Source organism: Melospiza georgiana, chromosome 9, assembly GCF_028018845.1.
Source record: "Melospiza georgiana isolate bMelGeo1 chromosome 9, bMelGeo1.pri, whole genome shotgun sequence".
In the NCBI taxonomy this organism is placed as follows: Eukaryota; Metazoa; Chordata; class Aves; order Passeriformes; family Passerellidae; genus Melospiza; species Melospiza georgiana.
In genome coordinates, this window is record NC_080438.1 from 15,439,555 (window position 1) to 15,466,783 (window position 27,229).

General features: G+C 37.0%; 1 protein-coding gene across 2 annotated transcripts in view; it reads right to left on the reverse strand.

Moving 5' to 3' along the window:
• Positions 1 to 240: 240 nt before the first annotated feature.
• The window catches only part of RPAP2 (RNA polymerase II associated protein 2), a 33,630-nt gene continuing 6,641 nt past the window's right edge, over positions 241 to 27,229 (reverse strand). Inside the window, exons 7-12 of one of the 2 annotated variants that reach the window (XM_058029883.1) lie at positions 27,079 to 27,114; positions 25,281 to 26,217; positions 24,879 to 24,973; positions 23,077 to 23,157; positions 16,947 to 17,015; positions 241 to 1,501 (exon numbers count right to left, since the gene is read on the reverse strand). In XM_058029883.1, coding sequence (XP_057885866.1) covers positions 1,363 to 1,501; positions 16,947 to 17,015; positions 23,077 to 23,157; positions 24,879 to 24,973; positions 25,281 to 26,217; positions 27,079 to 27,114 — 1,357 coding nt within the window. In that variant the 3' untranslated portion in view covers positions 241 to 1,362. The remainder of the gene's footprint in view (positions 1,502 to 16,946; positions 17,016 to 23,076; positions 23,158 to 24,878; positions 24,974 to 25,280; positions 26,218 to 27,078; positions 27,115 to 27,229) is intronic. The other variant, XM_058029884.1, reaches the window with a different exon arrangement.

Here is a 27,229-nt window from a genome sequence, read left to right on the forward strand (position 1 = left end):
CACTATCAGTTACAACTTTCTTCTCAAGTCTCTCAAAATACAGTCTCCTATGAACTGAGAACTATGCAATAAAACATGGAATCATTAAGAATATTAGTGGATAGTTTTAAAGTGCCATTTATAATCACTTAGTGACAGAAGCTATTCCAAACATACTCAGCCTAAATAACTCTCTGAAATGAAATGACTACTGAAAGCAAAACATTTTTAGTTATTAAAATATATTTAGGAAATCCAAATTAGTAACAACTAGAGTCTGTTTAAAAAGAACTTTTACACAAGTTCAAAGATCACCCCTTTTCTTAGAAGTAGCAAGACAAACAGGCTATGGATCAGACATATTTGTGTACTGTAGTCATCATTCCTAAAGGTTCCTGCTCCATGCACGAGGGCAACTGGAAAAATGTCAGCAGCACTGCTCTTACCATCGGAGGCTCACATGCTTTCCCCCCTCTTTCCCTGATGCCTGTAGACAAAATTTGACTGAAAGTTCCCAAACCAAGAAAGACCAAACCAATCCAAATTCCTTTCTACTGCTTTTAAGCACTTTTTAGATGATCCATATTTTAACTTGTCTTCATACCTTGAACAACTGTGGTTAGTCAGCTTCTTCGCAAGACTGCAAAATTCTTACCCATAGGAAGGAAATGAAAAAGCAGAAATGCAAGTACTACAATTCATACTAAATTTCATTTTTCATTTTAAAAAGTTCAAACAACTGAAGGTGTTCTTTTGTTCTCTGTGCAACTATTTCAGGTAGCAGGAGATGCTAAGATGATCATGTTATTCAGTGGGGAACAAAGGAGTGAGATCAGTAATGATATCATAATCTATATTCATTAAATCAGTTCAGTATGATCAACATAAGGTATTTGCTCTTAAATTTTTTGGCCTACCTGGAATGGAGAATGTAATCTCAACATCATGCAAAAAATACGCAGCTCTTAATTTCATATCACAAAATGGAACATAACAATTCCATTGTAATAATAAAAAAAACCTGCTGAGTCTTAGCCATTGTAGCCACACAGAATTTTTTTTTTTAATAAACTGTGGTAGTAAAAATTCCTCAAAATTGCAGTAAACCAACCATACATTATCAAAAGATAAGTGTGACAAGTAAGCAGCTGGCATTTACTGGAAATTATTTACATTTTATTGTAAGTGACAAAATGATGACACTCATTTCCATACCAAACATATTTCTTTACTTTAAAATGTGCTTCACACATTTTCTGCTCCAGCTGATACAATCTGTAGTTACTGTACATACTTACAAAATGCTGAACATTAAACCTGTGGTTAACCAGCTTGGTTTTAAGACACACAAAGTATCTTGAAGTTGACTGACCATTCAAGTTGTCAGTCCATTCTAAATATTCTTGTTAAACTTTCCAGATCTTCATTTTTGAAATGCAGTTCTTCCAGTAATGTGGTCAGGAACTGTGTGTACATTGGGCTTGTCTGAGTATTCTTGAAAAGTGGAGTTGTTTCTGACAATCTGGAAAAAACCCAAACATATTTCATACAGTAAAGCAACTTTTGAGTGGCAGATGTTAGAAAGCAAAGCTTGTGAGTTCAAACTGTATTGAAGAAAAGCAGTTTATAATGTCACATTTGATTAATTACACTATATATTAGACTGTATGTATGATATACAATATGAGCTGCACCAAAATATGATTTATTAGTATGTAGTAAATAAAAAATCTAATTGGAAAAAATGAGAGTTTGTTAATTAATTGTACATAGAGGTTATATAATATACACAGATGTCAAAATAAACAAAGTGCAGAATGTACAATTAGACATATAAAAGGAAGGATCTCAGTCATTATTTATTTCTTTACCCAAAAGCTCATAAACAGTCACACAGTGAAAGTTATATACTTCTTCATATGACTAAAATATAAAAGGGATATAAAATTCCTCAGTTTGGAAGGAGCTACCACTATGCAGATCACCTACATATATAGTATCTATATGCAGATGAGCTGAAATACTGAACTGTTTGTTCCTATTTACCCTTTAATTTATCTGAATATATTTTTATCCTGAAGTCCTTCCTTTTTCTCCTAATTCTATTGCCAAATATTGCAAAGGTAATAATAGCTGAATCTACTTCCTAAGCCCAAATATTAAAATCTTTAATGAACAAAATCAAGTATTAAAGCTTATGCTGAATGTTAAGAAACTGTAACACCAAAGATTACTGACAAGATCACTTAACAAAAACTCCTATCCCAGCAACAGTTACTTTGTCTCAAATACTGTAAATAAGCAGTGCCATTGACACCATACACAAATGAATTATTTTAGAACACATTTGTGCAACTTTTAATAAGACATTCAAGACAATCTGCAGCTTCCTGAAAACTTCCCAGCTCAGGAAGTCTTCAAGTGAGTATCAACTGAGATCAATCTCCCTGCAGTCACTGGTATTAAGACCACACCTCCACTTAAAAAAAGTGCATATGAGAGAAGATTCTTTTAAATTAAGCAAAAAGAGTGATAAAACGCAAAGAAAGGACCTTACAAGACATAGTAAATAAGAAACCCTTAATAAAAAAATAAATTTACCAAAAAAATGAATGAAAAAATATTTAACTTTTAATGTGTTAAAATTACTTCCCATTTCTTTGTGGATTGCATTTCAGTATGTACATTAGCTGAACAGTTCAGCTCTCAAACTCTGACACTTGGTGAGAAGGATTTTCAGAGGTGCTGAAAGTCAGGGCAAGGTGCGGAAAGAAATGACTTCTGCATAAACTCTGCTATAAATATATAGAAGAGAAGTATTCAGAGCGGAGTTTGCGATTTTGGCCTGAGGCCGCTGGGTTTGCAATGGGACTGAGCTGTTTCTGTCCTGGGGGAGGCGCTGGGGTCGCTGCCCGGGCTGGTGAATCAGAGCGGCCCTGGCCAGGGCAGGCCGGCAGGAGGCTGCGTGTGCACGGGGACGCGGCGTTATCAGCGGGGACACAGCAGCGCTGATAGAGCATCACAGGGACCGCTCCCGAGTTAGGCTGGAGATGGCGGGAGGAGGACAGCACATGCATTTCTGCTTGTCTTCAAGTCACCCTTCTCAGAATGATGCAGGTTGTATATGAAAAACACTGGTGGCAGAAACAGTCATGACTTCCTGAGTGCTGGTTCGAGGTAGCTGTAGCCCTGTAAACTAACTACTCTCCTGGCCATGATGAAGATTTACATACATTTTTACTTGAATTTTCTTAGTCCTGCCATGGGCTTAAGAGGATATTAACAAGGACATTATTTTTCAAAAACAGCAGAAAGCTTGTGCAGTTATAAGGATTACTCTAAAACCAAAAGGTTTATTACAATGAAGCTCACATGCCTTTTTTTTTTTTTTTTTTGAACTGCATTTGGTGATAGTACACAGTTTCATGCATGTCGTAAACGTCAGACCCTGTTTGAAAAAGGTATTGCTATTTTCAGAGAAGTTGCCAGGTATTAAATATTGAGAAATGGAAGTTAAAAAAAGTTTTAGACATGGATCAATTATTTTTTCTTACCTAAACTTTGTTTTAAAATTAATTAAGCTACTGGTTATCTGATAAGCAAGAGACTAAATCAACAAGTCACTTCAGAGAGGCACATACAAGTTTGTAGCAATTAGTTAAAAGTTGCATCTTGATGGGGCAACGTTAAATATTTATAAATCTATGTACAAACACTTTTCTCTTGGAAAACTGTGCCCTTTTGACCTTTAAATGATGCTTTAACTTGTCATTTGAAAAGCAGTTACCATCTAGTACTTTTCTAGTTTCAGGTGGCTGCTGCAGCAGAAGCAGAAGCTTTTGTCTGGGAAAGGAGCAAGCAGAAGCTGCTGGTTTGCATGGAGTGGTAAGTTACATGCTCTAAGTAACACTGCTCCAATGTATATTTGAGGTACTGCCCAAGAGAGTATTGAGGGACTGCTTAACTGAATTAAACCTTAATTGTATGCAAACAAGCCAGAACAGCATTTGGGATCAGTATCTTCAAGTCACAGAAAATTACAATGATCTTATCTCTCAAGAAACTGTGATGACTAATTCAATTTAATGACACACAGGATTTCAGTTCAAAGATTGTAGAACTCCCTTGAAAGTCTGCAGCATCTTCTACAGAAGTAGAATATAAACAGCAAATAGGATATTTGGGACCACAATAATAAGAACTGGCTAGTGGACCAGTGGAAAGAAAATACAAATTTTGCTTTTCTGTTGCCCTTTTCACATGTTGCAGCATTAATCTGGAACAAACTTTTATGAATGAAGTCAAATAAAAATAAGAAAAGCTAAAGGATTAATTGATTTTAAAATAACCAACTACAGAAGTACACAATGTAAATGTTACAGTCCAAAATTACCATTTACACCCATTTTTCAAAGGCTTGCTGTCAGCAAGAGCTACTAAAAGGAAATGTTCATGCTCATACCATGGAAAAGTAGCATATCAGACTTGATGAGAGTGTCGTTTCCTGCACACCCACTTACACCATATGGTAAACAGGCATTTGTAACGTTTAAAAAGTGTTTAAAATGTCAAACTCTATCTGATTGATAAAATTTGTATTTGCTGGCTATTCCACATATGTTACATGTACACGAAAAAAACCCCACTGAGGTGAAATTCATGTGAAGAATAATCAATTATTATCAAGCTATTAAAGGACATCTGGCTACCACAAAATGTTTACATAGTTTCAGTGCTTCAGCTCAAGACCCAAGCTTTCTATGAATCAGGTGCCTTACAGAGACATTTGGCAAGTATAACCAGGAGTCAAACCTCAATTACTTTTAGGAATAAGTTTCATTAATTAATACGGTAGCGTGTGCAACTTGTTCTTAGATCTACCTTAACGAAGACAGCTGAATACATCCAGAAAAGAGAAAATGTTTATGTAATTTAAAGCATTAATTGGCATTTCCTATCCAGGGGTATGAATATTCTTCCTAAAAACCCAAACCAATTGTCCAGTATCATCCTTCCCCCTGCTACTGGATCTCAGGGAAAGCTTTCTCAACTTTCTGTTTGAGATGAATTTTGTGATTCCCTTAAAAACGTTAAAAATTTTCAAAGCCACCACAGTGTTACCAGTCAGTTACAGCTCTTTAAAACAGACACCTGAAAACAGGGGTAAAAACACAACCACATAAGAGTCAGGTTCCTTTCTGCTCCTCAGAATTGGCCACTTTAAATTATACATAAATTGTTGAGACTTTGGGTGCACATAAATTGCTCCAATATCATGGGAAGCACTTATGTACTCATAAAGAAAAGCCATATGTTAATTCTCAGAAGACAAACAATAAGCTCCTCCTAGAAAAACATAAGCATTGCCAGTCTTCCTAATTTTTTTTTCAGTGTTAGAAGCTTGAAAAAGTAAAAGCCACTGGTTGTGGCAGAAGCTACGGATCCAAACACATTTTTTAAAGTTCTTTATGTTGTTTGACCTGCTTGGAATTTGAATAGGAACAGAAGTATACAGAGAATGATGGAACAGGCAAGCACTACTCTCTTTCCAGAGTAAGCTTTGGAAAATAAGTTGTCTTTTTGCCAGTTACAGGTATTTAAGCACTATGAATAAGACTCTTAACATAACCACCACAACATAAGGGTTGGGTTTTTTTATTCTGTTTCTTTCTACCTTTTGTTTTAGTCGCTTAATTTTTTAAGATCATCATAACCAGGATCATTGATAACTAGTTTTCTGTCAGAATGATGGAGTTGAAGTAATGAATAATCACAAAAGTTTCCTTAACACTTGTTTCAGAACACAGAAATAAAGCAGCACTACAGGCAGCATTCTCCCCCTTTCCACAATATAAAACCACAGACACAGACACAGCATGTGTGCTACACGGGTGCCAGCAAATCTCTGACCAGTCGACTCTTGCTCCAGCTATAGCCATGCAGATAACCATGCCATTCTAGTGGGTTCCACTGCATCAACACAGGTGCTGGGTGTTTTGGTTTTGTGGGTTTTTTTTTAACACTCCAAATATATTTGCACTACTCTTAAGTTACAGATCAGATGGGTGTAATAATATGCAATGCAATAAAAACATTACTAATCAGAAATGCCTTTCTTTTAATATAGCAGTTTTATAGAACACATGTTTAGATTCCATTTCAGTTATGTTCCTTTTAAGGAAGTCTCCAACACAATCGATTAAACAAAAGGAATTGTTTTGTTTAAGACAACAGGCTAGACTGACTCAATCCAACAAGTGTTACACATCAGCAATAAAACTCAGTGAATTGATGTGCATTGCAGCCCACAGACCATCTGCCTTACATGCAGCTGTAGTGCTGCATGTATCAATCACTTATACCAGTGCTTCAGCTGATGGGGTAAACTCCAATGCTTGCTGCATTTATCCATTCCATTAATCCCTACCCAAAGGCACACAGACATCTGGGCAGAGTAAATTGAAAGTATCATTGTAATTTTGCATGTTCTTCACAATACCTTGGCTGCTTGCTTAATTTCAGGTAGAATCTCTCACTTTCAGTATCTCACTAGATACAGAACACTTGTCTAGGGACTGCAATTTGTTAGTAAAGTATCTTAAATCCCAAAACCTGGTGGATCCATCAGGCCAAAGTTAGTATTGGACAGAAAGCTGAAGCTCTACATGAGTCTAGCTGTAAGATAAAGATGGAACACCGGGGACCTTAAAAAAACTATTAACTTTGGTGTAATTAAGTGGTTACACTTAATTACTATGTTTAAACGTATGCTCAGAAATTAGAAAATATGACTGCCTCAACTTACGTAATTTAGCTGTTGTTTGCAGTTTCAGTGAAAAAACCCCAAACCCCTACTTGTTTCTTATAACTTTAGCTCAAGCATGATTTAAAAAAACTCAGCATTAAAAAACCCCAAACCCTTAAAAGCAAAAGGCTGTCTCCAGAGTGAGCAATTTCCATTAGAACACATTAATATTTGACAGACAATCTTGAACTTGAAGCATCTAACTTACAAACAAGATGCAAAAGTATTTAGATATATCTTTGGAATTGACTCTTTTAAATTAAACTACACTAGTACTGGAAAAAAGTAATTATGATGTCAGTGTCACTTGCAACTCTGCAATTAAAGTGGTCTCTAGTTTTGTTACCATATCCAATCAGTCAAAGAGGAAACTGGCATTCAGGGGCAGCTTTCTGTAATCTCTCCCAATATATTTCTGGATTATACTTTCTTAATGAAAGATAAAACACTCTAAAGCCCACAGCATTGAACAGCAATAACTGGCAGAAATAAACAGGCAATTTTCTTACTTAGATAAAAAAGCCACTTCTGGTCTAGTTTTAAATATAGCCTGAAGATCCTTTTCTCATCATAAAGACAAGAATTTTGTAACTGAAGTGCAACTTATGTTTTATTTATTATTTAACTTCATTATTGTGTACTGACTTGTCCACAGAATCCAGCACAGGCACTTTAATCCTCTGATGGGAACAGAAACTAAATTATTCATGCTTTAAAATTTTTGTCCATTGCATTTAAATCAATGCTACCAACAGTGATTCAAAATCAATGGCTGGAATTCCTATATAATCCAAGTATACAGCAAAAATTAAGGTTCATTCCAAAGTTATGTTTGTTAATTTTTTCCACTACCTTCAGTTTTTTCATATGCAGCTTCTACAAGTTTCTTCAATAAATATGTTCTTTGATAGATGTTTATGTATATAGTTATGCAAATATATTTTTTCTTCATGTAAAGTTCACTTTCCACACACATTTTTCATGTAGTTGTTGTCCAGACACAAGTCAACTTCCACTCCTTTTTAATGGGGCCAACATTTCACGTGTGGTGTAGCCAGATATGACTGGATGGCTATGACTAACAGTAAAAGGAAAGCCTTTCTACAGCACCAGGGCTTAGCTAAGCATTTCATGGAAGTGCTTGCTATCAACTGAAAAAAAAGACAATGGATCTGCTTTTCTCTGTTTCCTTCTTACCCCCACCCTCTCCCCCCAATGAGTTGTTTATGTCCAAACAGGGAACTGGCAATTGGGAGAACAGGCTGGGGCACAGCTGAAGGCGCAGCAGCCCCAACCCCACCCCTGCCTGGGGCACAGGCTGTGCAGCACAGCTCCCTCATGGCACACCCTGCTCTCCTCACAAGGGCTTTGGGAGCCCCGTGGACATTTGCAAAATACTCTGCAGGCTCACTCTAACCTTCCATATCAGCAGTCATTTCTTGTCTTTCCCTGCGTATGAGAGTTCAACTTCTGTTCTTCCATTAAGCTGCATAAGGAAATTTTTGGAAGGCATTTAAATGTTTTAACTAAACTATGCAGGAGAGAAGAGTTGAGGTCATAGACTTAGAGCTACCTTATCAGATACAGAAACTGTTAATTTAAAATGGATTTAAGAAAATGCAAATGTTCTGGAATTTTGTTTTTTTAACCTAACAAACAAACAAACAATTCACATGAATATCAGGATGCATTGTTTATGCCACTTTCTTTGTCTCCCTTGAAAGTTAAGAATCATTCCATCAGCTGCTAGCTGTTATTTATAACAAACAGCTGTATAATTACAAAGATCCTGCAATGAAAAAAATTTGATAGTTATTAATGTTGCACTGATACAAAAAAAAAAAAAAAAACAGAAAAGGAAAAAAACTCAGTACTTGTCTAATACTGTCTAATGAGAAAGTTGACAGCCAATACTCTGGAAATATTTTGCTAGTAACAACAGAAGTGACAAAAATTCTAGGACCCATGACTCCTTTAAAGCCACAATAATAATATGGAATGGTTTTATTTGCCTCTTGTTATAATGACATTTAAGAACACTATTTTCAAGGACTTAGTCATTTTTAAATTACTACCATTTGCCATCAATACAAATATCATATAGGCCTGGCAAAAACCAATTAGTTTGGCAATTATATGCAAAACAGCACTTCCAGATTTCATTAACAGTGATTAGAAAGACCTTGAGCCAGGCAAGACTAAGGAAGCACTAAAACCAGCTCAATAATATCTACAGTTTCTTATGCAGAGTTCTCTTCTACAAAGTGTAGTGGATCAGACTTTGTTTCACTATTTTGTACAACAGGTATGACTGCAGGATGATTTCCTCAAAAACAAATGGAGCATGGCAGACATCTACATTACTGTGTTCCAAAGATGAATAGCTCACAGACACAGAGCATTAGAACCTCTATAGCACTGAGTGCCATTTAAAGCCCCAGCATTCATACAGGGATTTGTTCCACAAACTTTTACTTTAGCTTACTTATCAGTGTAATACCAAGGCAAAAGAGGATTCTCAATATAAACCCAGAAGAAATCACTATCAGCTGTTTCTCCTTAACAAATCTAAGTTTCTTATGTACACATTTCAAGGACAGGCTTTGTTTAAAGAGCTCCATTTATTTGAGGCCTGTTTCCTGCTAACCAGCTGACAGATCAAAGGTACTTCTCAGTTTGATAATTTATTCCCATTTCACCCTCTTCTTTAACTTAATAAAAGTTTAAAATTTATTACATTTAAAATTTATTTTTAAATTGATCCTCTCATCTTTTTCAGTCTTCTCTTCCTTTTTATGTTCCACAAGGTGTTCCTGTGACACCTCAAATACTGGAATCTATGCCACTGAAATATCTGGATTACCTAGCTACATGAAATTAAGCCCAGGTATAAGTCTCAGATTAAGGAATGCCAAAATGTAAGCTTTTGAGAACCTGAACCTCTTAAGTACTTTAAAAAATACACAAATTTTGTGTGAACTATTGTGCACATAAAGTGGAACAATTTCATATCTAAAATATGCCTTTATATTAAAATCTGATACATTTTATGTATCAATTAAACACTGTTTTATATCTATCTCTATATATATGTATCTCCATTTTTGCACTTCATTATTCCACATATGGATATTCCTATAAATTCATTACCTTAGTGATCTGTAAGTTGGAAAAAAATTCAAAAAAGACAGAATAAAATATACTGACTTGCAGTAAGTTAAAACAGCTACAATGCAATATGCTTAGGTAAATAATGCCAACATTTGACTTTATAAAATGCACTCACCTGTGCTCAGTTACTAGGGAAACGATGACCATAAAATTGATCATAGCTTAGTTTCACAACTTTTTAACATTGTGACTTGATTACAGTCCAGTATACAGATCAAACACCTGTAATAATGCAGCTGAGTAAAGAGACATGCTAGGAATAGCCTTGCTTACACTGTGTCCAAATATTTTTTCTTCAGAAGTTAAACATAACAACCTCAACACTCTTCTACTTGCCTTTCCCAGTTTGAAAAGAAATGCCAGCATGGTTTTGGACCTCTCAAACTGAGATTCTTAGAAATCCCTGAAAGCTAAGGATTCTTAAGCATGTTTTCCCAGAAATGACAGCACACAGCAGGTTTAAAAAACAAACAAACCAAAACCGAAAAACCCCAAACCCTTTTCCTGCTTGTTTAATTTCCTAATCTACTACCGGCCTGATGATCTCCAGTAAATCACTTTTCTACCCTTAATCTCAATCTCACCAGCTCTACAGCAGAAGAGCACTGTTAACACTGATTTGTGAAAGTCCACTGAACTGAACACAGGCCTAAACCCAGCAGAATACGTGATGAGGTTTGGAATGAATATGAAGAGCCAGATAAATCTCAACTATTCCTTAACTTTTAAAAAACCCTAGTACCTCATCTCAGAAATACTGAGTTTTATGATGAATTACATCTATTCAGTGTCTTCTTAAGATGTTTACATGGACAGAGGGTGGATGAGAGAGCAAAATGTGCATTTCTGTGGAACACAGGGTGTAAGTGTGATATACATCAAAATGAAACATGCTCTAAAATGAAACAAGCCTCTAAACACCCAAGCATCTGCACCTTTAGCACCGATGCTGGTTTTGCACCTGTAGTATGCAATTACACAGATACACTTTGCAGTTTCTGCAATAAACCTCCATGTGCTGGTTGGTAATGGTTGCTACCAGCCAATTAAAACACACTTTTCCTGGTGGGGAGGAATGGGAAGAGATCATGTGCTGCTGCAGACATGATTGTTCTAGATTCCTTTTATTGTGCCAGGCAAAATTTTATGAAGATATGATTTTGTTTACTTATACAACATTCTGGTTAATTGACTGGCTGCAGTCTTCTCATCCCCAGTATTTATTTTAATTATACATGTGTAAAAAGAGCCACCTGCCCTGATGCTAAATGCACTGGCTTGGATTGTCTGTAAATTCTGAGAGCTTTATCACAGCCCAATGTCTAGAGAAACACTTATACATCATCTTTGGGTGATCTGCATTTCCTTCCTTCCTTCCTGCCTTCCCAAAAGAAGCTTTTCTGTTTTCATATATATGAAAGGAAATGAAATTTTCAGAAAATGCTGTACATTTTTGCCTTCACTGTTAACATCTCACTTCAGAACTTAACTGCCAGACTGGATGAGTGCCACTGGGTGTCAGAATGGTTTTGTATCTCAAGAAGTAATGTGAGAAATAATGAGAAGTACAAACTGCCTTTGCATTTGATTCCTGCAGTATCAGGACACAAAACCAGGTCCCCACCAGTGTACTGGCCACTATCAATTATCACATAAAAATAATTAGGCTCCTCTCTAAGTTAATCTTCTCCTATCACCTTCAAATTTTCATGTGTCTGTAATTTTTAGCTTATTCCTCACCACTGTGGAATATTACAGCACCACTAATGTTCTCCAATATAACATTATTGATATGAAAAATAAATTGCATCTATTTCCTCTAAATGACATAGACAGTTGGGTCCTTAGGTAGGGTGAGGCACATGATGTCAGTCTGAATGCCCACACATACAGCTGCTGGGAACATGCAGATTTCTATCTCTTGGAGGGATTTCCAAGACACCTGGCAGGCAGCCATGGCCCTGCTGGGGGGCACTGGGCAGCAGAGGGGGCAGGTGCAGAGCTGACAGTTCCGAGCCTCCCTCCTGACTCCACGCAGCAGAGTCCAGGGCACTGCGGGTGCCAGGGCTCCACTCCTGCTGATGAAGCCAAGCCCCAGCAAGGAACAGAGAACTGATTATCCTGGACTCAGAGAGATTGTGCAGGGCACACATGAAAGTTACACTGCACATCCAAATGTCCCATTTAGAAGGCTGCCCATGAGAACACCAGCCTGCAGCTGTATGGGCTGTGATGAAATTCAGTGTCACTTCCTGCAGAACATCACTGCAGCAACAGTGGGTTATTTTTTTGCTCCAGGACAAACACCTTCCTGGAAACTGTTAAGGTTTCTTCTATTTTCTCCCTTATGAAAGGGGAAGATATTTAATGAATTTTAAAGTTGGCACTGAATAACATCCCAATTAACAACACTGAAATCCCTCATGTGTATGTTTCCTACATAACACTGGAACATGCCAGAAAGAAATAAGATAATACTGATAATGTCCACAATATGCTAAATAAGCAACTTCAAGTTTGCTTAGAAATTGCTGATAACTAAGCAAGTTTAATAGAAAAAACTGCTTAAAAGACTTAAGAACTGCTTAACAGAAAATCTATTTGAATTCACACTTATCAAATGACAGCCTAAAATTAACAGAAAAAGGGAAGAAGATATTTTTTAATGCATTAAGACAAAATTGCTTCTCCTCTATTTCACACAATAATATAACTCTACAGATAAACACAACACTATAACCACCTTCAAATGCTTTTATAAAAACCCTTTGGATTCTTGGTCCTGCAAACTCAGCTCTGTTTCGAAATGGAAAACAATTCTATTTCTAGGTTAATGATGAATGATTTTTCTCAGCTGAAACCTGGAACCAAACTTCCATCATGCTATATAAAATATAATCCAGCTGACTTGTATGTGGTTTCTGTAGGAAAAAGAGTCACTCTGCAATTCTGATTCATATCCTATATGAATTTGTACATTAGATTCATACATTTCAAACATTCACACACTTTTAGATAAGAATAGAGTAGTGATATCAGAAACATCTAAATTCCTCTTAAAATGATTTAGAAATGTCAGTGCTGAGCAATAGATGTGCTCTGGTGTGCAGAGGAGTAAAAACACATACTTGAACCCAAGATTCTCCAGTTCCTGAACTGTTATCTCCAAGAGAGTAAACCTCTAGAGTACATCTCCACATGACACATTTATCTAAAGTGGCTGCACACATATAATGACTGCTTTTGTTTAGTGATCATGGTCATTTTGAGTTTGTTTAAATACTGCAGCCAAATGCTTATAAACTAATCCCAGACCATTTTGAAATGCTTCAAAGCTTTTAGCGGGGGAACCTCTTGCATAGGCTTTGCAGATGAAGCTGACCACAGTTCACTGGAACCAGCCAGCTCAGATAAGTAAGATGAAAGCAGACATTTCCTGAAAATATCTTGAAAGCTTTCCATTAGTCTGTGCCAGGGGTATACACTAAAAACAGAAAGTGCCCATGCTTGTATAGCAACCAATCCTCCCACTGCTTTCCATTCTTTCTTGAACTACTGTATTTATATCTATTTATCTGCTTCATTTGGTATCTTAAAAAGTTCTTTGGCAGAAAAAGATGCAACTTCTGCATTCTAGTTTACAATAAATTATAAAGCAGCTATTACGAGAACAAAAAATTGTATTTAACATACTAAAGGATGTAACAGGAAGAGACCAAAATCAACCAATGCCAAAATTACTACAGATTACAAATAAGTAAAAAATTTGATGTACAGATAATTTTAAGAGTCACCCACTCCACGACAGGCATGAATACCACTGTTTGAACAAGAAGCTCTGGCTGTCAAAGTGTACTCTAACAAGGTCGATTCAGCATTGCTGAATGTGCCATACTCATAGGAGTGCCTCAGGCTAGATTTTCAATAAAGGCAGAGACTGGCTGTGTTCATATTTTATACAATAATTTGATTGAATAAAAACAACTGTTCCCTAGGAACATGAAATACTCCACTACTGAAATTGCCAACATTTTATACTTTGAGACACTGTCCAGTTCCAGGCACTTTATTTCAATGAATGAGAAGCCCAGGTTTCTTTCAGTAGAATCAGTAGACTCAAGGGCATTTAAGTACTTTCAGCAGCTTTTCAAAGACATGCAGACTATGAAGTATGCCTCGGGTCTAATTTAAGCACCAAAACTAGGCATTAATGATATCCATCATGGTGTATCCTCCAAAGAGTTAATATGCACACTCAAACAAAGAGAGGAGAGCACGACCATAACACACTGAAATTCAATACAGCCATAATGCTAACAGTTATTCTGTCCAGTACCTTACCACAAAAAGGGTTGGGGCACTCTGAAAGTGCTCTGTGAAGTTAAGAACACCAAGTCCTCAGCACACACTAGCCATATATGTTTGAGAAGGAAGTGGTGAGCCACAACACTGATGCACAAAATAGGGTGCAAGCGAAGTCCAACAGTTGTTACTTGAAACAAAACAACTGTGCCCCCTTTAATACAAAACAGAAAATACCTGAAGTCTTAGATTTTTTTTTGAGGTATACCTTGAAACTCATGCTCACTCTGCCTTCTTGCAATCCCTGCACCCTGGGGCAGCTGTAGCATGGTGTGGCACCCACCTGGGAAGAGCAAGCATTACCCTCTACCAGGATGCTGCTTATGCAGCTTTACTGGTTAGTGTTAGCAGTGAAATGGTTGTGGAAGCAACAGAAATATGATATGTCATACCCATGTCTGAAACCAGGTCAAGATCTGAGAATAAATGTGAAAGTGTGGCTGAAGCTACCAAAGACCCCCTCTGACTCAGGCCCCACACAACTGTATGATCTAATTAACAGTAGATACGCTAAAATGTGCATAATGTCTCAGTACAACTAAGGGAGAAGACTTAAATAGGGTGCAATTCTTTTTCTGAAAATTATTATTAATATATGGCAGGTTCCTTGGCAGACTGTAGGAAGTGAGAAAGGGCCTGAGTGAGAATTTGTGAGGGGCTGTCCACATCCTCAGTAGCCTTTCCCTGCACAGTCCTGGCTTCCACTAAATTCTCAAGCTTGATTAGAATTTCCAAATAATTAAATGTTCTGCTTTAATCTTTCTGGAAATAATGTAAGATGCATCATTTTATTAGAGGAATCTTAACACTCATTCTATCCCAGCTACATTCTTCCACATTCTTTCCTAAGAGGCAGCCGAGAGAAGTTGTTAAAAATCTCAAGATCATGAGCTTGCAAGAACCTTACAATAAGCAGAAATCAGCAGCGGTTTTATTCATGATTTCACTAATATTGTAAATAAAATTTACTCTTTTTAGTGATCAAATATAATTAATTTCTTTAGGGATGGAACTTTAATAAGCAAAAGTAAAAAGAGACTTGGTTCTCTGCTTATACTGACTGCCACCAGGACTGCCAACTACTTGTATAACATTTTAAAGCAGCTGTAAAACAATCATTACTTATGTAAACATTTACAGCTCATCATATGCAGAGACCAGCTACATATTTTAACTTCTGATCAAAAAGAGACACCATTTCCTTAGCTGTACAGAAACTACTTGAAAAATTCATAAGATCTGTTTCACAAATTACCAATTCAACCATAAGAATATATAGTAAAAATGACAAAAGATTTGTTCTTATAGTCGATAAAAAATTTATGCCAAGGCATTCAAGTAAAGTTACTTTCTGTGTTCTGATTTAATGAATCATTTGAGCGGTATCTGGCTGGGTGACACAGATGTAGGCTCGCTGAAGCCTGCTCTAATGCCTGCTGGTACCATCTTCCTTGGGACAGCACAGCCAGAACAATGTGTCAGACTGAAGTAAGATCAAGGAAAGTAAGTGCAGGGCTGGGTGTGCCACGAGGCTGGCCCACAATACTTCCTGACCTGTGAATGGCTCTGAGTACCTCTCTGTCCTACAGGCTCCAGTGACCCAGGAAGCCCAAAAGCAGCAGCAGCAGCGCAGTCATGAGCAGACTCGGAAATAAAGATTTGTGCAATCTCGTAATTCAAGCTCAAGACATACAAAAATTGGTTGATGGTTTAACCCTAATGGAAGGCAGAGCCTGACACTGTGAAACCACCAGTGATTTCTTAAACATTTAACATTAGTTCACCTTTTAATACAAACTTGTGTGTGTTTAGCACACTGCAAAGTTTGTGTCTTTAATTTCAGAAAAGTACATGAATTTGCAAAATACAAATTAAGGAACTCACTTGATGCATATGAGTACAGCTTTTATAGATCGTGCTTCTGTGTAGGAGTTTACTGAAAGACACTGTAATACAATCAGGCTTCCCATTAGGGAAATCATTGTAAAGAATTTAATCCTACAGTAAGTAAAACAAAGCTAAGGAGGATTGTAGGCACTGTGGTACTTAACCAAAAAAGCTAATCCTCATAAAAATAAAATACTTGGGAGGAATTCTCCTGCTAAAAGAGATCTCCCTTCTAAAAGAAGTTTGCTAGAATACTTATACCTATTTGGAAGCACACATATCTTTATAGAAATAATTTGAGTTTAATTATAAAAGTGAAACCTTTAAGAAATTAGAAGCAAAATGAGAAATGAAAAGCCTGACAGTTATGCCAAATCCGAATAATACAATATACATGTCATTTTGTCCTAATGTCAGAGAGCAGAAGAATGTATGTCAGCAGCAAATGGAAGAGGGTGAATTATACTCCTACCTCATCCTGCAAGGCCTCTTTAAAACCCCCTAAAGCTTAGCTCTTCTTTTTTTTTTAATATAAATTTGTCTAGTGATAGCATTTGATGCAACGGTGAGGATTCTGTTTTCTCAAGAAAATTTTGTTCATTTTTATGAAAGAAATATTTCTGTTGATTCCACAGTTAGTTCCATGAAATCTTTCTTTTCTTTTACCTGGAAATTACATCTTGTTCCAATAGGCTAATAAGACAGTTGCACATAAGAGTATTTGACATTTAAGGGTACTTACACAGACAACAAAACAATAGCAATGAGAGTCCATTCAGGCATTTTGTGAATAATATTTCTGTTTGTTAACCTGAAAAATAATTTTTAAAAAGTCAGTACATTTAAAAATAAAAGTAAGCAGATTTAAACAGCTCAATTTTAAGTCTACCATGAATACACTGGGTTATAAAGAAGCAATTACAGCTGTATCTGAGCTATTCACCAGCCCTTAAGCTTCTAATGGAGGAATTGCAGAATTGTCAATGTCCCCTTTTTTTTATATGAAAGTGGGATGGGAAGACTGAACAGAAGCAATTTCTTTTAAATTGCTCACAAACAGTCCTGGCTGCTGTGAGGGCCCAGCTCTCACTCAAAGCCCTGGGAAATTCTCCAGAACTGACAAGAGTTTCTGAAAAGATGGACCTTCTTACTCTTAGATTCCATCCTGCTGGCTTCAGATCCAGAGTTGCTGTAAAAGCTGATGCGGACACAGACTGAATTTTAGAAGGTGGCAGAGACAATTCTCTGGTGAGTCTTGTTTTTAAAATGGAAATCCAGAATTCTAACTTATGCAATGGCAGCCAGAGCAAATATAAGGGCCATATAAATATAAATATAAATGAGGTGTGAATAGAGAACCACACAGGTGTTCAAGTGCTGCTGCACTGGATACCAGCTGACTCCTTTGGCTGAACTGCCTAAAAAACTGGATCTGCTATAAGTCAAGTACTAATCTGTGTTAAAACAATTCATCTGTGAATTGCTGTCTCAAATTAGGCATGACCCTTGGTATTCAAAACAAGCAATTTCATGGAAAAGTCACAGTCAAAATGAAGCTGTGGCTAAGCAGGCACTCAAAAGAGCCAGCAGAATTATTTGTATTCAGAAATATGGAACCATCCAACAGAAAAGTGCCTCCCTATGTTTGCTTCCTTCTTGCTTTCAGTTTCCCTTCCACGACCTTGTACAAATTCAGGTCCAGAATGAAGATACCCTGTCACTCATAGCCACTCCTACAGGCACTGGTGAGGATGGTTCATTTCCAGCAAGCTCCTATCTGGCAACAAATTCAAATCCAGGGTTTTCAGATTACTTAAAAAAAAATTACTTTGGGCAAGTGTATAGTTAGCCAAAAAAACAGAAAAAAAAGACTAAAATTTGAGAAAGCAGAACTATTTGTAGCTGTCATTGTTAAAATTCAAATTCTAATAAGTAATTCCCTGAAATTATATTCAAAATGGTCATTAAAATGTAGTTATCAGTAAGATCATTGATAGTATTGGTCTGCATGTCTCTATTTCAGAAAGATACTAAAAATTAATAAAATAAATTTGTAATGAGCAAAGCAATATTATCCCATTTTTATCCTCAAATCTTCAAGTCTTCAAACCAAAATACAATATTGAAGCAATAATTACTCAAGTAGTGTCTCAACAGTCTGAGTTTTGTTCAATTATGAAAGGAAAAACAGCATTTTGATCTACATACAAAGGAATTGTCACCAGAACCAAGAGTTCTGGCAAATACTGATTGTATTTGTTATTAAAAGGTTCATTTTAGCAATTATTATTTGAAATAGCTAATGGATTTAGCTGGCAACAAAATTTATACCTGGTAAACTGTTACATTTTTCTGGCTACAGAATAAGAGGCAAAACAAAGGCTGAACATCTTGACTCAACACTGATGACAGTGATAAACACTACCAAGAAATGCCTGATGGAATCATCTTGACAGGCAATTCATATGTAACATTCCAGTTAATCTGTTATGATGAGACATAATGAAAGAGACAGCTCCAAGCCACCTGGGGAAACTCTGTCAAATAGAGAAAGCAGCTTTATTTCAATGCTTTACAAGGAGTTATTATTGATTAGAGCACAGGAAGGTGTCATTCTTGTACACAAACTGAGAGATGCAGTTATTTGTGTCAATTAACTCCTATTCAATGTTAGTATTGATTGGCAAGGTCTGAACACTAGTCATTGCCATCAATATGGTATTTCTGAAGGAGGTAGTCAAAAGACACAGATAACCAGCAGGACACAGCAGAATGGACCTGCTGATGTACTGCAGTCACTGCACTGCATGAACAGTCAGGCTCCTGCAACTGAGTAACCTCTCAGTACAGCACCTGTCCTAAAACACTTGTGCAGCTGGAAAAAATAACATTTCAGAGGGATCAGAGCAAAGCAAGCAACCTACAGGTGTGAAGCCTTAAATAATAAGGAGCAGTGGAAGGGCAGTCACTTTCAAACAAGCTCTGTGTCAACACCAAGGCCTCTGAAGAGCAAAGCTTTCTGAAAACAGGGAACTGCAGGGCCTCTGTAGAAATGGTTCATTAATTCTTTGTCTTGCCTCTAGCCAAAACTGTTACTTCAGAACAATCCATGAAAGAAGTCACTAGATTTCTGTCCTAAAAATATAATGTGGAAATTTTGAAACTGTACAAAACTTTGTGTGTGCGATTTTAGTTTTGCAGTGAAATCTTTTCTGTTAAAGAGTTTGGCCAAATTCTCCCTCACCTACCTAGAGAAAGAAAACAATATGCAACTTCCCAAAATGGAATGTGCCCACTTTCTTGGCCTGTGCAGGGCAGGATACACAAGCTAGGAAAGCTGGAAGATCCCAAATAGCTGTGTGGGTTGCTCAGTTGCTGGTTTGTGGGTCTTGTGGTTCCCTCCAGCAGGACACGCTGTGGCCACCCAGCAGGACCACAGGGGTTTCACACTGTGAGGGAGCCTGACTGAGCACCTGGATCCAAGGGGCAGAAACTTCCAGGATAAAGGACTGAAGAGTAAGGTGCATAAAAACTCCATCTCAAATGACCTCCTGATAACTGACCAGTGCCCAGCCTGCAAAGCAAGGGAACTCAATAGGGGAGTTGTAGGAATCCAGAGTAAATAAAAACAGTAAACCCAGCATCTTTGCAAACACAGCAGCCTCTCCTTCCTCCATCCAGATTCCCAGGTAGGGGCATATATAGCTGCAGTTCAAGGATCTGTCCATTCTGTAAATCTGCAAACTGACTTCATGGCATTAGGATACAAAGCTGTGACTTTAGGGGATCTCAGCTACCTGTATTTTTTCCAAAACTTGCAGGAAGATGAGTGACTTTAACTAACCCAGGGCAGCACAGGCAAATACTGAAGCATATATTGTTTTTCTTTAGGTTTCAACTAGACCAATTTAACCATAAAAGTGAGCTTTTCTACCTCCCGGAAAACAGCAACATATTTACATACTGTAATATCATTTAGTTTGATGACAACCAGCAAAAATAAGTTACTATTTAACCTTAGGCTTCTTTTGAGAAAAGTCTAATTACTTGAGAAAACATCATTAACATCCTGATACTCCCCTACTTCCACACAGAACTTCATCTATCACCAAGTACCACTGATTGACTTGAAACTCAGAACTTAAAATTCCACTTAACAAGGGTAACAGGTAAAATAGGTATAAATAAGTGTATATACCAGATAACATATATTCAGGATACATACTTAAAAGCTAAAAGACTGTCTTGGACACATGATAAAATCGAATTGTAACAAGAAGTCTTGAACACATCTCACATCTGATTCATTGGTAGAGTTCAATGTCAATGATAAGCTCCATAATGGGAATTAAAATACTTGCAACCATAAAATACAGATGGAATCCTATTTTTAAAATGAAGTATTATGCCTTAAAAAAACTCAACCATACATTCAAAATCATTTATCCTCAATTTATATATAAGAAACTAATTTTCTCTGGATCTTTTAACAAAGTGCCCTTACACACTCTGGAGAATTATTTGACATCTCAGTTTTCGTAACAAAAGCTTACAGGCACTGAGGGACTTTGTTTGGGAAGAGCTCTAACCATTCTAAAATGTCTCTTGAGATCTCTCTAGTGTGTTTCTTAGCAGTGGTGATTGAATAAATGCTGCCCAAAGGAGGCTGAACTGCAAGTGTTCCTTTAAAAACCAATGGAGCTGAAAATCGTTGTTGCTTAGTTCACCACATGCTCTTTTACCCTTCTTCAGCTAAGCTCTACTACAGCCATGTGTTTTACCTACTACCCTTTTTGCCAGGCTCTTCAGCCTGAACTATCTTCAGTACAAAAAGCAGGAAAGAGCACCAGCATTTTTCAGTGCTCCTCCATTGTCATTAAGCATTTGAACCACATTAACAAAATAACATTTGAATTTCTATACCTTATAAATACAAATACCATTTAAAATTTATCCCACATCTCCCTGCCAAAGCATTAAATCCAAAGCTTAAGAGACTACTAATATTAAATAAACTTAAGCCTACATACCAAATTGGGGATTCAAGTCTATGCCTTCATCTTAATATCCATGAGCTAGCTCTTGTGTACCAACAATCAGTAATGCAAGACAGAAAAAGGGCCCAAAGGTTTTTATTTATTCTTCACTATTTCCTATATTTTTATATTATTTTGCTATCAGCGACAACAAAACTCCATTTATTTTGAGATATATATTATATGAAGGCTTTTAAAATTCTTGTATAGCACCCACAAATGTCTTTAACCACCCCCCCCCAGATTCCTGAATTTCTAAGCAGCTGATCTGGAATCTTCACCGTAAGAGAACCCCAAGGAGTTGCTACCATCACCTGCAACTTACTTCCTAACAAAAATGACACAAAAAATAAACTCACAAAGTGTTATCTAAGAGATCAAAACAGATTAGAGGAGACCTTTAAATTATGATGAACTACTGTTGCATGAACCAGGAATTGGGTTAAAGACCAAATAAATTTGATTTGGTTCTATTCTGTAAACCCACAAGTGTGTGTGCATATAGGTGTACATATAGGTGTTTTAGAAGTCTGTTTTGGTTTCAAGTCTCATTTGCTATAAACCACTGAAAACTTAATATTCATGCCCTATTGTCTCTGAATAGCAAAAGTAATTTGAGAACCTCCAGGCCTTCTTAGATAATCAATCATTAAAAAGTAGTTTGAAAGACACCAAATGTAGTTTCTCTACTTTTATCAATCCACGAGCTAAAGTGACTATTAAGCATTTAAACTGCAAAGCAATAAAACTGTTTTAAGACACAAGGATCTTACTCAATCAATAGCTATCTATACACTATATGCAAAAACATTTTCACTGGTTTCAGTGGTGTTGTTAAAAGAAAAGGCAAGTCAGAACTTTAAAGACTGCAATCACAGAAACAAATTAAAACAGTATCAATGTCTTTATTTAAAAAAGATCATGCACAGATGAGATGCACAGTTACCAGAAAGGAAGAGAGAATCTTCCACAGTAAGAAATCTTGCAGAGAGACATCTGTGTTTTAGTGGTGTCCTTCCAGACATGGGGTAAGTCGTAAGAAATTGGGTAGAGCTGGGTTTCTACTCACCAAAGCCCAGACTCCTTGTGGCAAATGCTACATGAATGAGTTTTGGAAAATATACATGTAAACCTCATACAGGCTGAGGATGTGCGAGGGATGTCTCAAGAATGACAATGAACACACAGCTAGCAACTGCTATTGCTCTTTTTCTGACAATACTTGAGGGTGAAGGACACAATCTAGGTCCAGGCTATGACAGTTTTCTCCCAAAGAAAACCTAAGAATGTTCAGAGAAGTTACTATTCTGTTTTCCCTCCTTCTTTATCTCACTGTTTCCAAATACTGTCTTTAGTCCTACTGACTGACCTGTGGTGATGAAAAGTGCTCACTAGATCTTCTTTCCTTTGAAATCAGGAACAAGACAGATCCAATTGACTCTAGAAGTTACTGGTAAAAATTATTAATCAGATTTAAGCCATTTAGCCCAGCTGCGGGAAGCTAGGGCAAAAGAAAAGGACAGATCTCAGAAACTCACACTTAATAGGAGGTGACGAGGTAGCAGAACCTTTAAAAGACTCACCAGCATCCTCCAGAGACCACTGGCCTAGTTTTTAAAAATCTACAAATACTCCTGGTGACCTAGCCACTGTCAGGAGCAGGGAAAGGGCTGACTTGTTAGTCCACAGGGAATGTGACATTACCTACATGAACACGCAGCAAGAGAAGGGGAAATCTGCAATAGGGCCCTCCTCTCTGTGCCAAATCACAAATCATTCAACTGCATGTTTAATTCATCCATTTATAAAAATCTCTAAGTAAAGACCAATACTCACCGGAAAGTTTTGACAAGATTTTTTAGCTCTGTGTAAACATCACCTGAAGCAATCTGAAGAGGGCCCAAAACTGCAGATAATCTAGAAGGCAAAAGACACCAGTCAATATACATTTTCCTCTCTTTCTAATTTCTTCTGAAGTAGGATTTCCACCAAAGCTTATCAATGTTAGTAAAAAGGAAAAGAGATTGACTTCTGTGCAGCAGATCAGGCCTATAGCTGTCATTTCAGCTCTCTCTGTGCGCTGGTTGGGCCAACACCTTCACAACCGCTTGTTTTTAAAAATAAGCTCCAGTTCTGTGTGAATGTGGAGATTTAAATATAATTCTACATACATATACTTACTAGTTTCACCTTTCAGTTCTGAAAAAGTATTTTTACAATTATGAGGATTAGAACTACAGGCCTTATACATTTTTTGAAGGTTTATATTTACTTGGCTCAAAAATAACAATACAAAAGGAAGCTGCATATCTAAATGGGGTATTCACACATTATATACCTGCTAACCTCAGACTCACACAGATGCAACAGAAATGTCAGTCCACTGTGATCTTGGCAGATGAAATCTAGATGATAGTTACCAGAAAATTTCAAAAGAAATAGACAGGTTTCCTCCTTACTTATCTGTGCATAAAAAGGACAGACCACACCAACTGCACATACTCTTTAACTAGTTGTCAGGATTCCCAAATGATGGAAATAACATCCTTTGTTTTTCACATTTAGGATTAAACTTTTGCCTCTATTTACTTGTTAAATAGTTAAAATTCTCTTGTATTGGAATATCCGGTGATTTGCACTTATATGCACATAACACTTACTGCATCAGTATTCTGGAAGACTGCACATTTTACAAAAACTGAACACAGGGTTCTTATGATGCTGGGCATATTCATTGCTTTATCACAATGAAAATTATCTCTTGATTGTAACAAAACAACTGCATCAACTCAGAAAATTTGAAAAAAATCGACATTTACAGACAAGACACTTGGGGGATGGTTTGATTCCATGGTTGTGGCCTATCCACACATGGTGCAGGCACAGAAAAACAGAAAGGATTTTCCTTTTATTTTGGCAGGGATGGGGGGCTTGGTTGTGAGGTTTTAAGTTAAAAAAAGGCTTCTGCAAAGCCTAGTTTGGCTAGGTAACACAAACTACAATGACAGAAAAGTAAATACCACTACCAAAGCCAACAGAATCATGACCTTCAAACTCATTTATCTGCACTGCCTTGACAATGAGAATATTTTCAAGGTTCTCCCAACTTTGACAGATTCATAATTCTAACAGCTACATCAGAAATGCCTTAATCTCTTTTGTGACTCCAAAGCCCTTTGATGCATATGAAGAAGGTCTGATGTTTGCAAAGCTTTAAGATCCAATTGTGAGGGCCTTTAGTGGTTGTAGCTAGGGGCATACTGATACCAGCCATCCAAACACGCATTACAAACTCTCTCTTTGTATGACATATCTTAAACAATTACAAGGATTTGTTTACAAGTAACAGTATGCTTAATGTACAAGACAAATATTTGAACTCCTCTCAATCAATTTCAAGTTTTTCAGTCCAAATGTAAGCAGTTGGTAGCTACAGATGGTGCAAACTGGCACTTACAACTGGACTACAGCTGACTATTGCAGAAATAAGTAAGTCCTTTAGGGCAATAATGGGCTTAAGTTATGACTAAGGCCATCTAGAAAGAGCCAGGCCCATCCTTGGATGTGTTTGTTACTTAAAATAATAATGAACAAGCACCAACTTCAGACTGACATTCACCAAAGTAAAGGGTACTTACGCTTTTCTCAGTTTTTCAAGGACAATTCGCTTCCTAATCTGCATTTGTGCATTTGAATCAACAAGTGGGAAGGTGAGATCTTCCTGCTGATCATCCTGTATCAGACAAGAAATTTTAACAGCTATAACCTAGTGTTTAACACTAGTCAGTACATTAAAAAAGTCATAGATAATCAATAAATATTTAAACATTAAATAACTTTTATCTCTGAAAAAAAACCAACCAAACTCCTTTTTAATGGGCAGACACTTGCATAATCTGATGCAACATAAGTATGCAGCTAATGGAATTTTTCTCTATGAGAGATACTTATCCACTTATGACAGCAGAAACAAAATACTAATTCTTTGAAGGTCTATTCAGGCTTCATACAGCCTCCACACTGTTACAGCAGACACTTACTCTGTCTTTGCTGGGATGCTCCCCTTCCTGTGCTTGTGTCGCTGCCTCCTCAGCCAAGACGTACCTTCCTTTATAGAACTCTTTTACCCGGAGTTCTAGGAGCTCTGTTTCTTCTTTTAGCTTTTCATAACTAGGCACAGGCTTAACTATTCCACTTGAGCCTGTGAAAGGCAAAGAGTAGTTCAGACTGTTTTCAGACTCCCCTGCAGCAACAGTGCTGAGATCATCAGGTGTATCTAAGTCATCCTCATCAAGTTCTTCAGTCTCCTGGCTGACAGATGCTATGCACTCTGATGAGTACAAAGAAGTATAGTTTGGGCCATAGAGAAATTTTAAAGTTTCCTCAGTTCTCCACTCCATAAGTGTTTGCCTAAGTACTTCTAGTAAACTGCCTTTGGAATTAACTGGATGCCTCAGTTCAGGGTTTTTATGTTCTGTTGACTTAGCTAATGTTCTTTTAAGATGTTCTGCTCCTCTTTTGCTCACACCTAGAAAAACTATCTGTGATCCATACGTATTTTCAAAGATTTCTGAAGCACTTGATTTCCCAGGAGCAGTATTGTCTGAAGGTGGTGCAGTTACTTCATTATGAACAGAGCAAGCGTGTCTTTCTTCCTGAGTGTCTAATTTACAATGAGAGAGTTGTTCAGTGGCCTCTGCCACATCTGCATCTTCAGTTTTAGGGCTGGCATGGACTTTCTGAGCAGGCTTCTTTTTGAGGATGCTTTTTCTGTTCAATTGCTGTGCAAAATTGGCTGAACTTGACTGACTTCCTGGTAGGACAGAGGAAATAAATTCTTGTTCAGTATCAGTACTGCTGTCACTGGCTGTGTCATGAGAACGAGATTCACATGGATCTGAAGATATCCTAGGATTTTCAATGTCAGATGCTTTAATTACTTCATCACGCAGTTTCACCTCTTCTCCAGACTGTCCACTACAAAAGAAAACACAAATCATCAGTGAAATAAGAAATGGCTATTATCTGCAATAGCTTCTATTCTCATGTAAGAATGATAAACAAAGCATTTCCCCCTTTATAGCAGAAGTGTAACTTTTTGCTTTAAGAATCATGTGCTCTTCTAAAAGTCTTCTTGAACTCTAAGAGTTGTACAATTCTACAATCAAAATGACAAGCATAGACACTGTTTAGAGAAGTGAGTTCTCAGCTGATTACTGGTAGTTAGAAAAGAACAGTATAAACAAAATATTATTAAATACAGAACAATGTCAGACTTAGCATCATGAATAGTGCAATTTTACAATAAAGACAGGCATGTTAACATATGTAGGAATACAGTACCAGGGGGACAGCTGAGCTGTTTCAGCATATATAAGTTTGCCACCTAATGGCAACATGTTGCTAAAGAAAACAAACAGAAAGTGCTCAATGCACAGCAAGGTACAGCGAGATGACAGAGTAGTGTGATTTCATTTTGGCTCATAGAGACCTTTTAGATTAAGAAGTACAGAAGCTTTCATCACATATAATTGGCACAATTTTCTTTATAAAGAATAGATGGCATAAAATATTCAAAGTACAAACAGTGTATTTGTTTCAGATTTCAACAGGCTCAATTAAGACACACAATCCAAGACCAGCTGTACACTAAATCATACAGATCAAATATGCTGGGTTAGAAGGAAAAACAAAGGAAAAAAACCAAAACTTTGCATAGGTTCTAGTAAGGTCTTTTTTATAACACAACAAATCAAAGATTCCCTTTGCATCTGCTATGATGCTAAATTTCTAGCTATAAGTGCATCTAACAACAAAAAAAAAAATTGCTCAGTGTACCTCCATCCCTCCTTCAGCAGCTCTATGTCGGGTGGTCTGGAAAAAGAAAACAGAATGAACATTTTCCTGCTAAATCTATTCTCTTGAAATACACATGAATACAAAACCAGGTGAGTTTGGAAGGGACATCTGAGGATCTTCTAGTCCAACA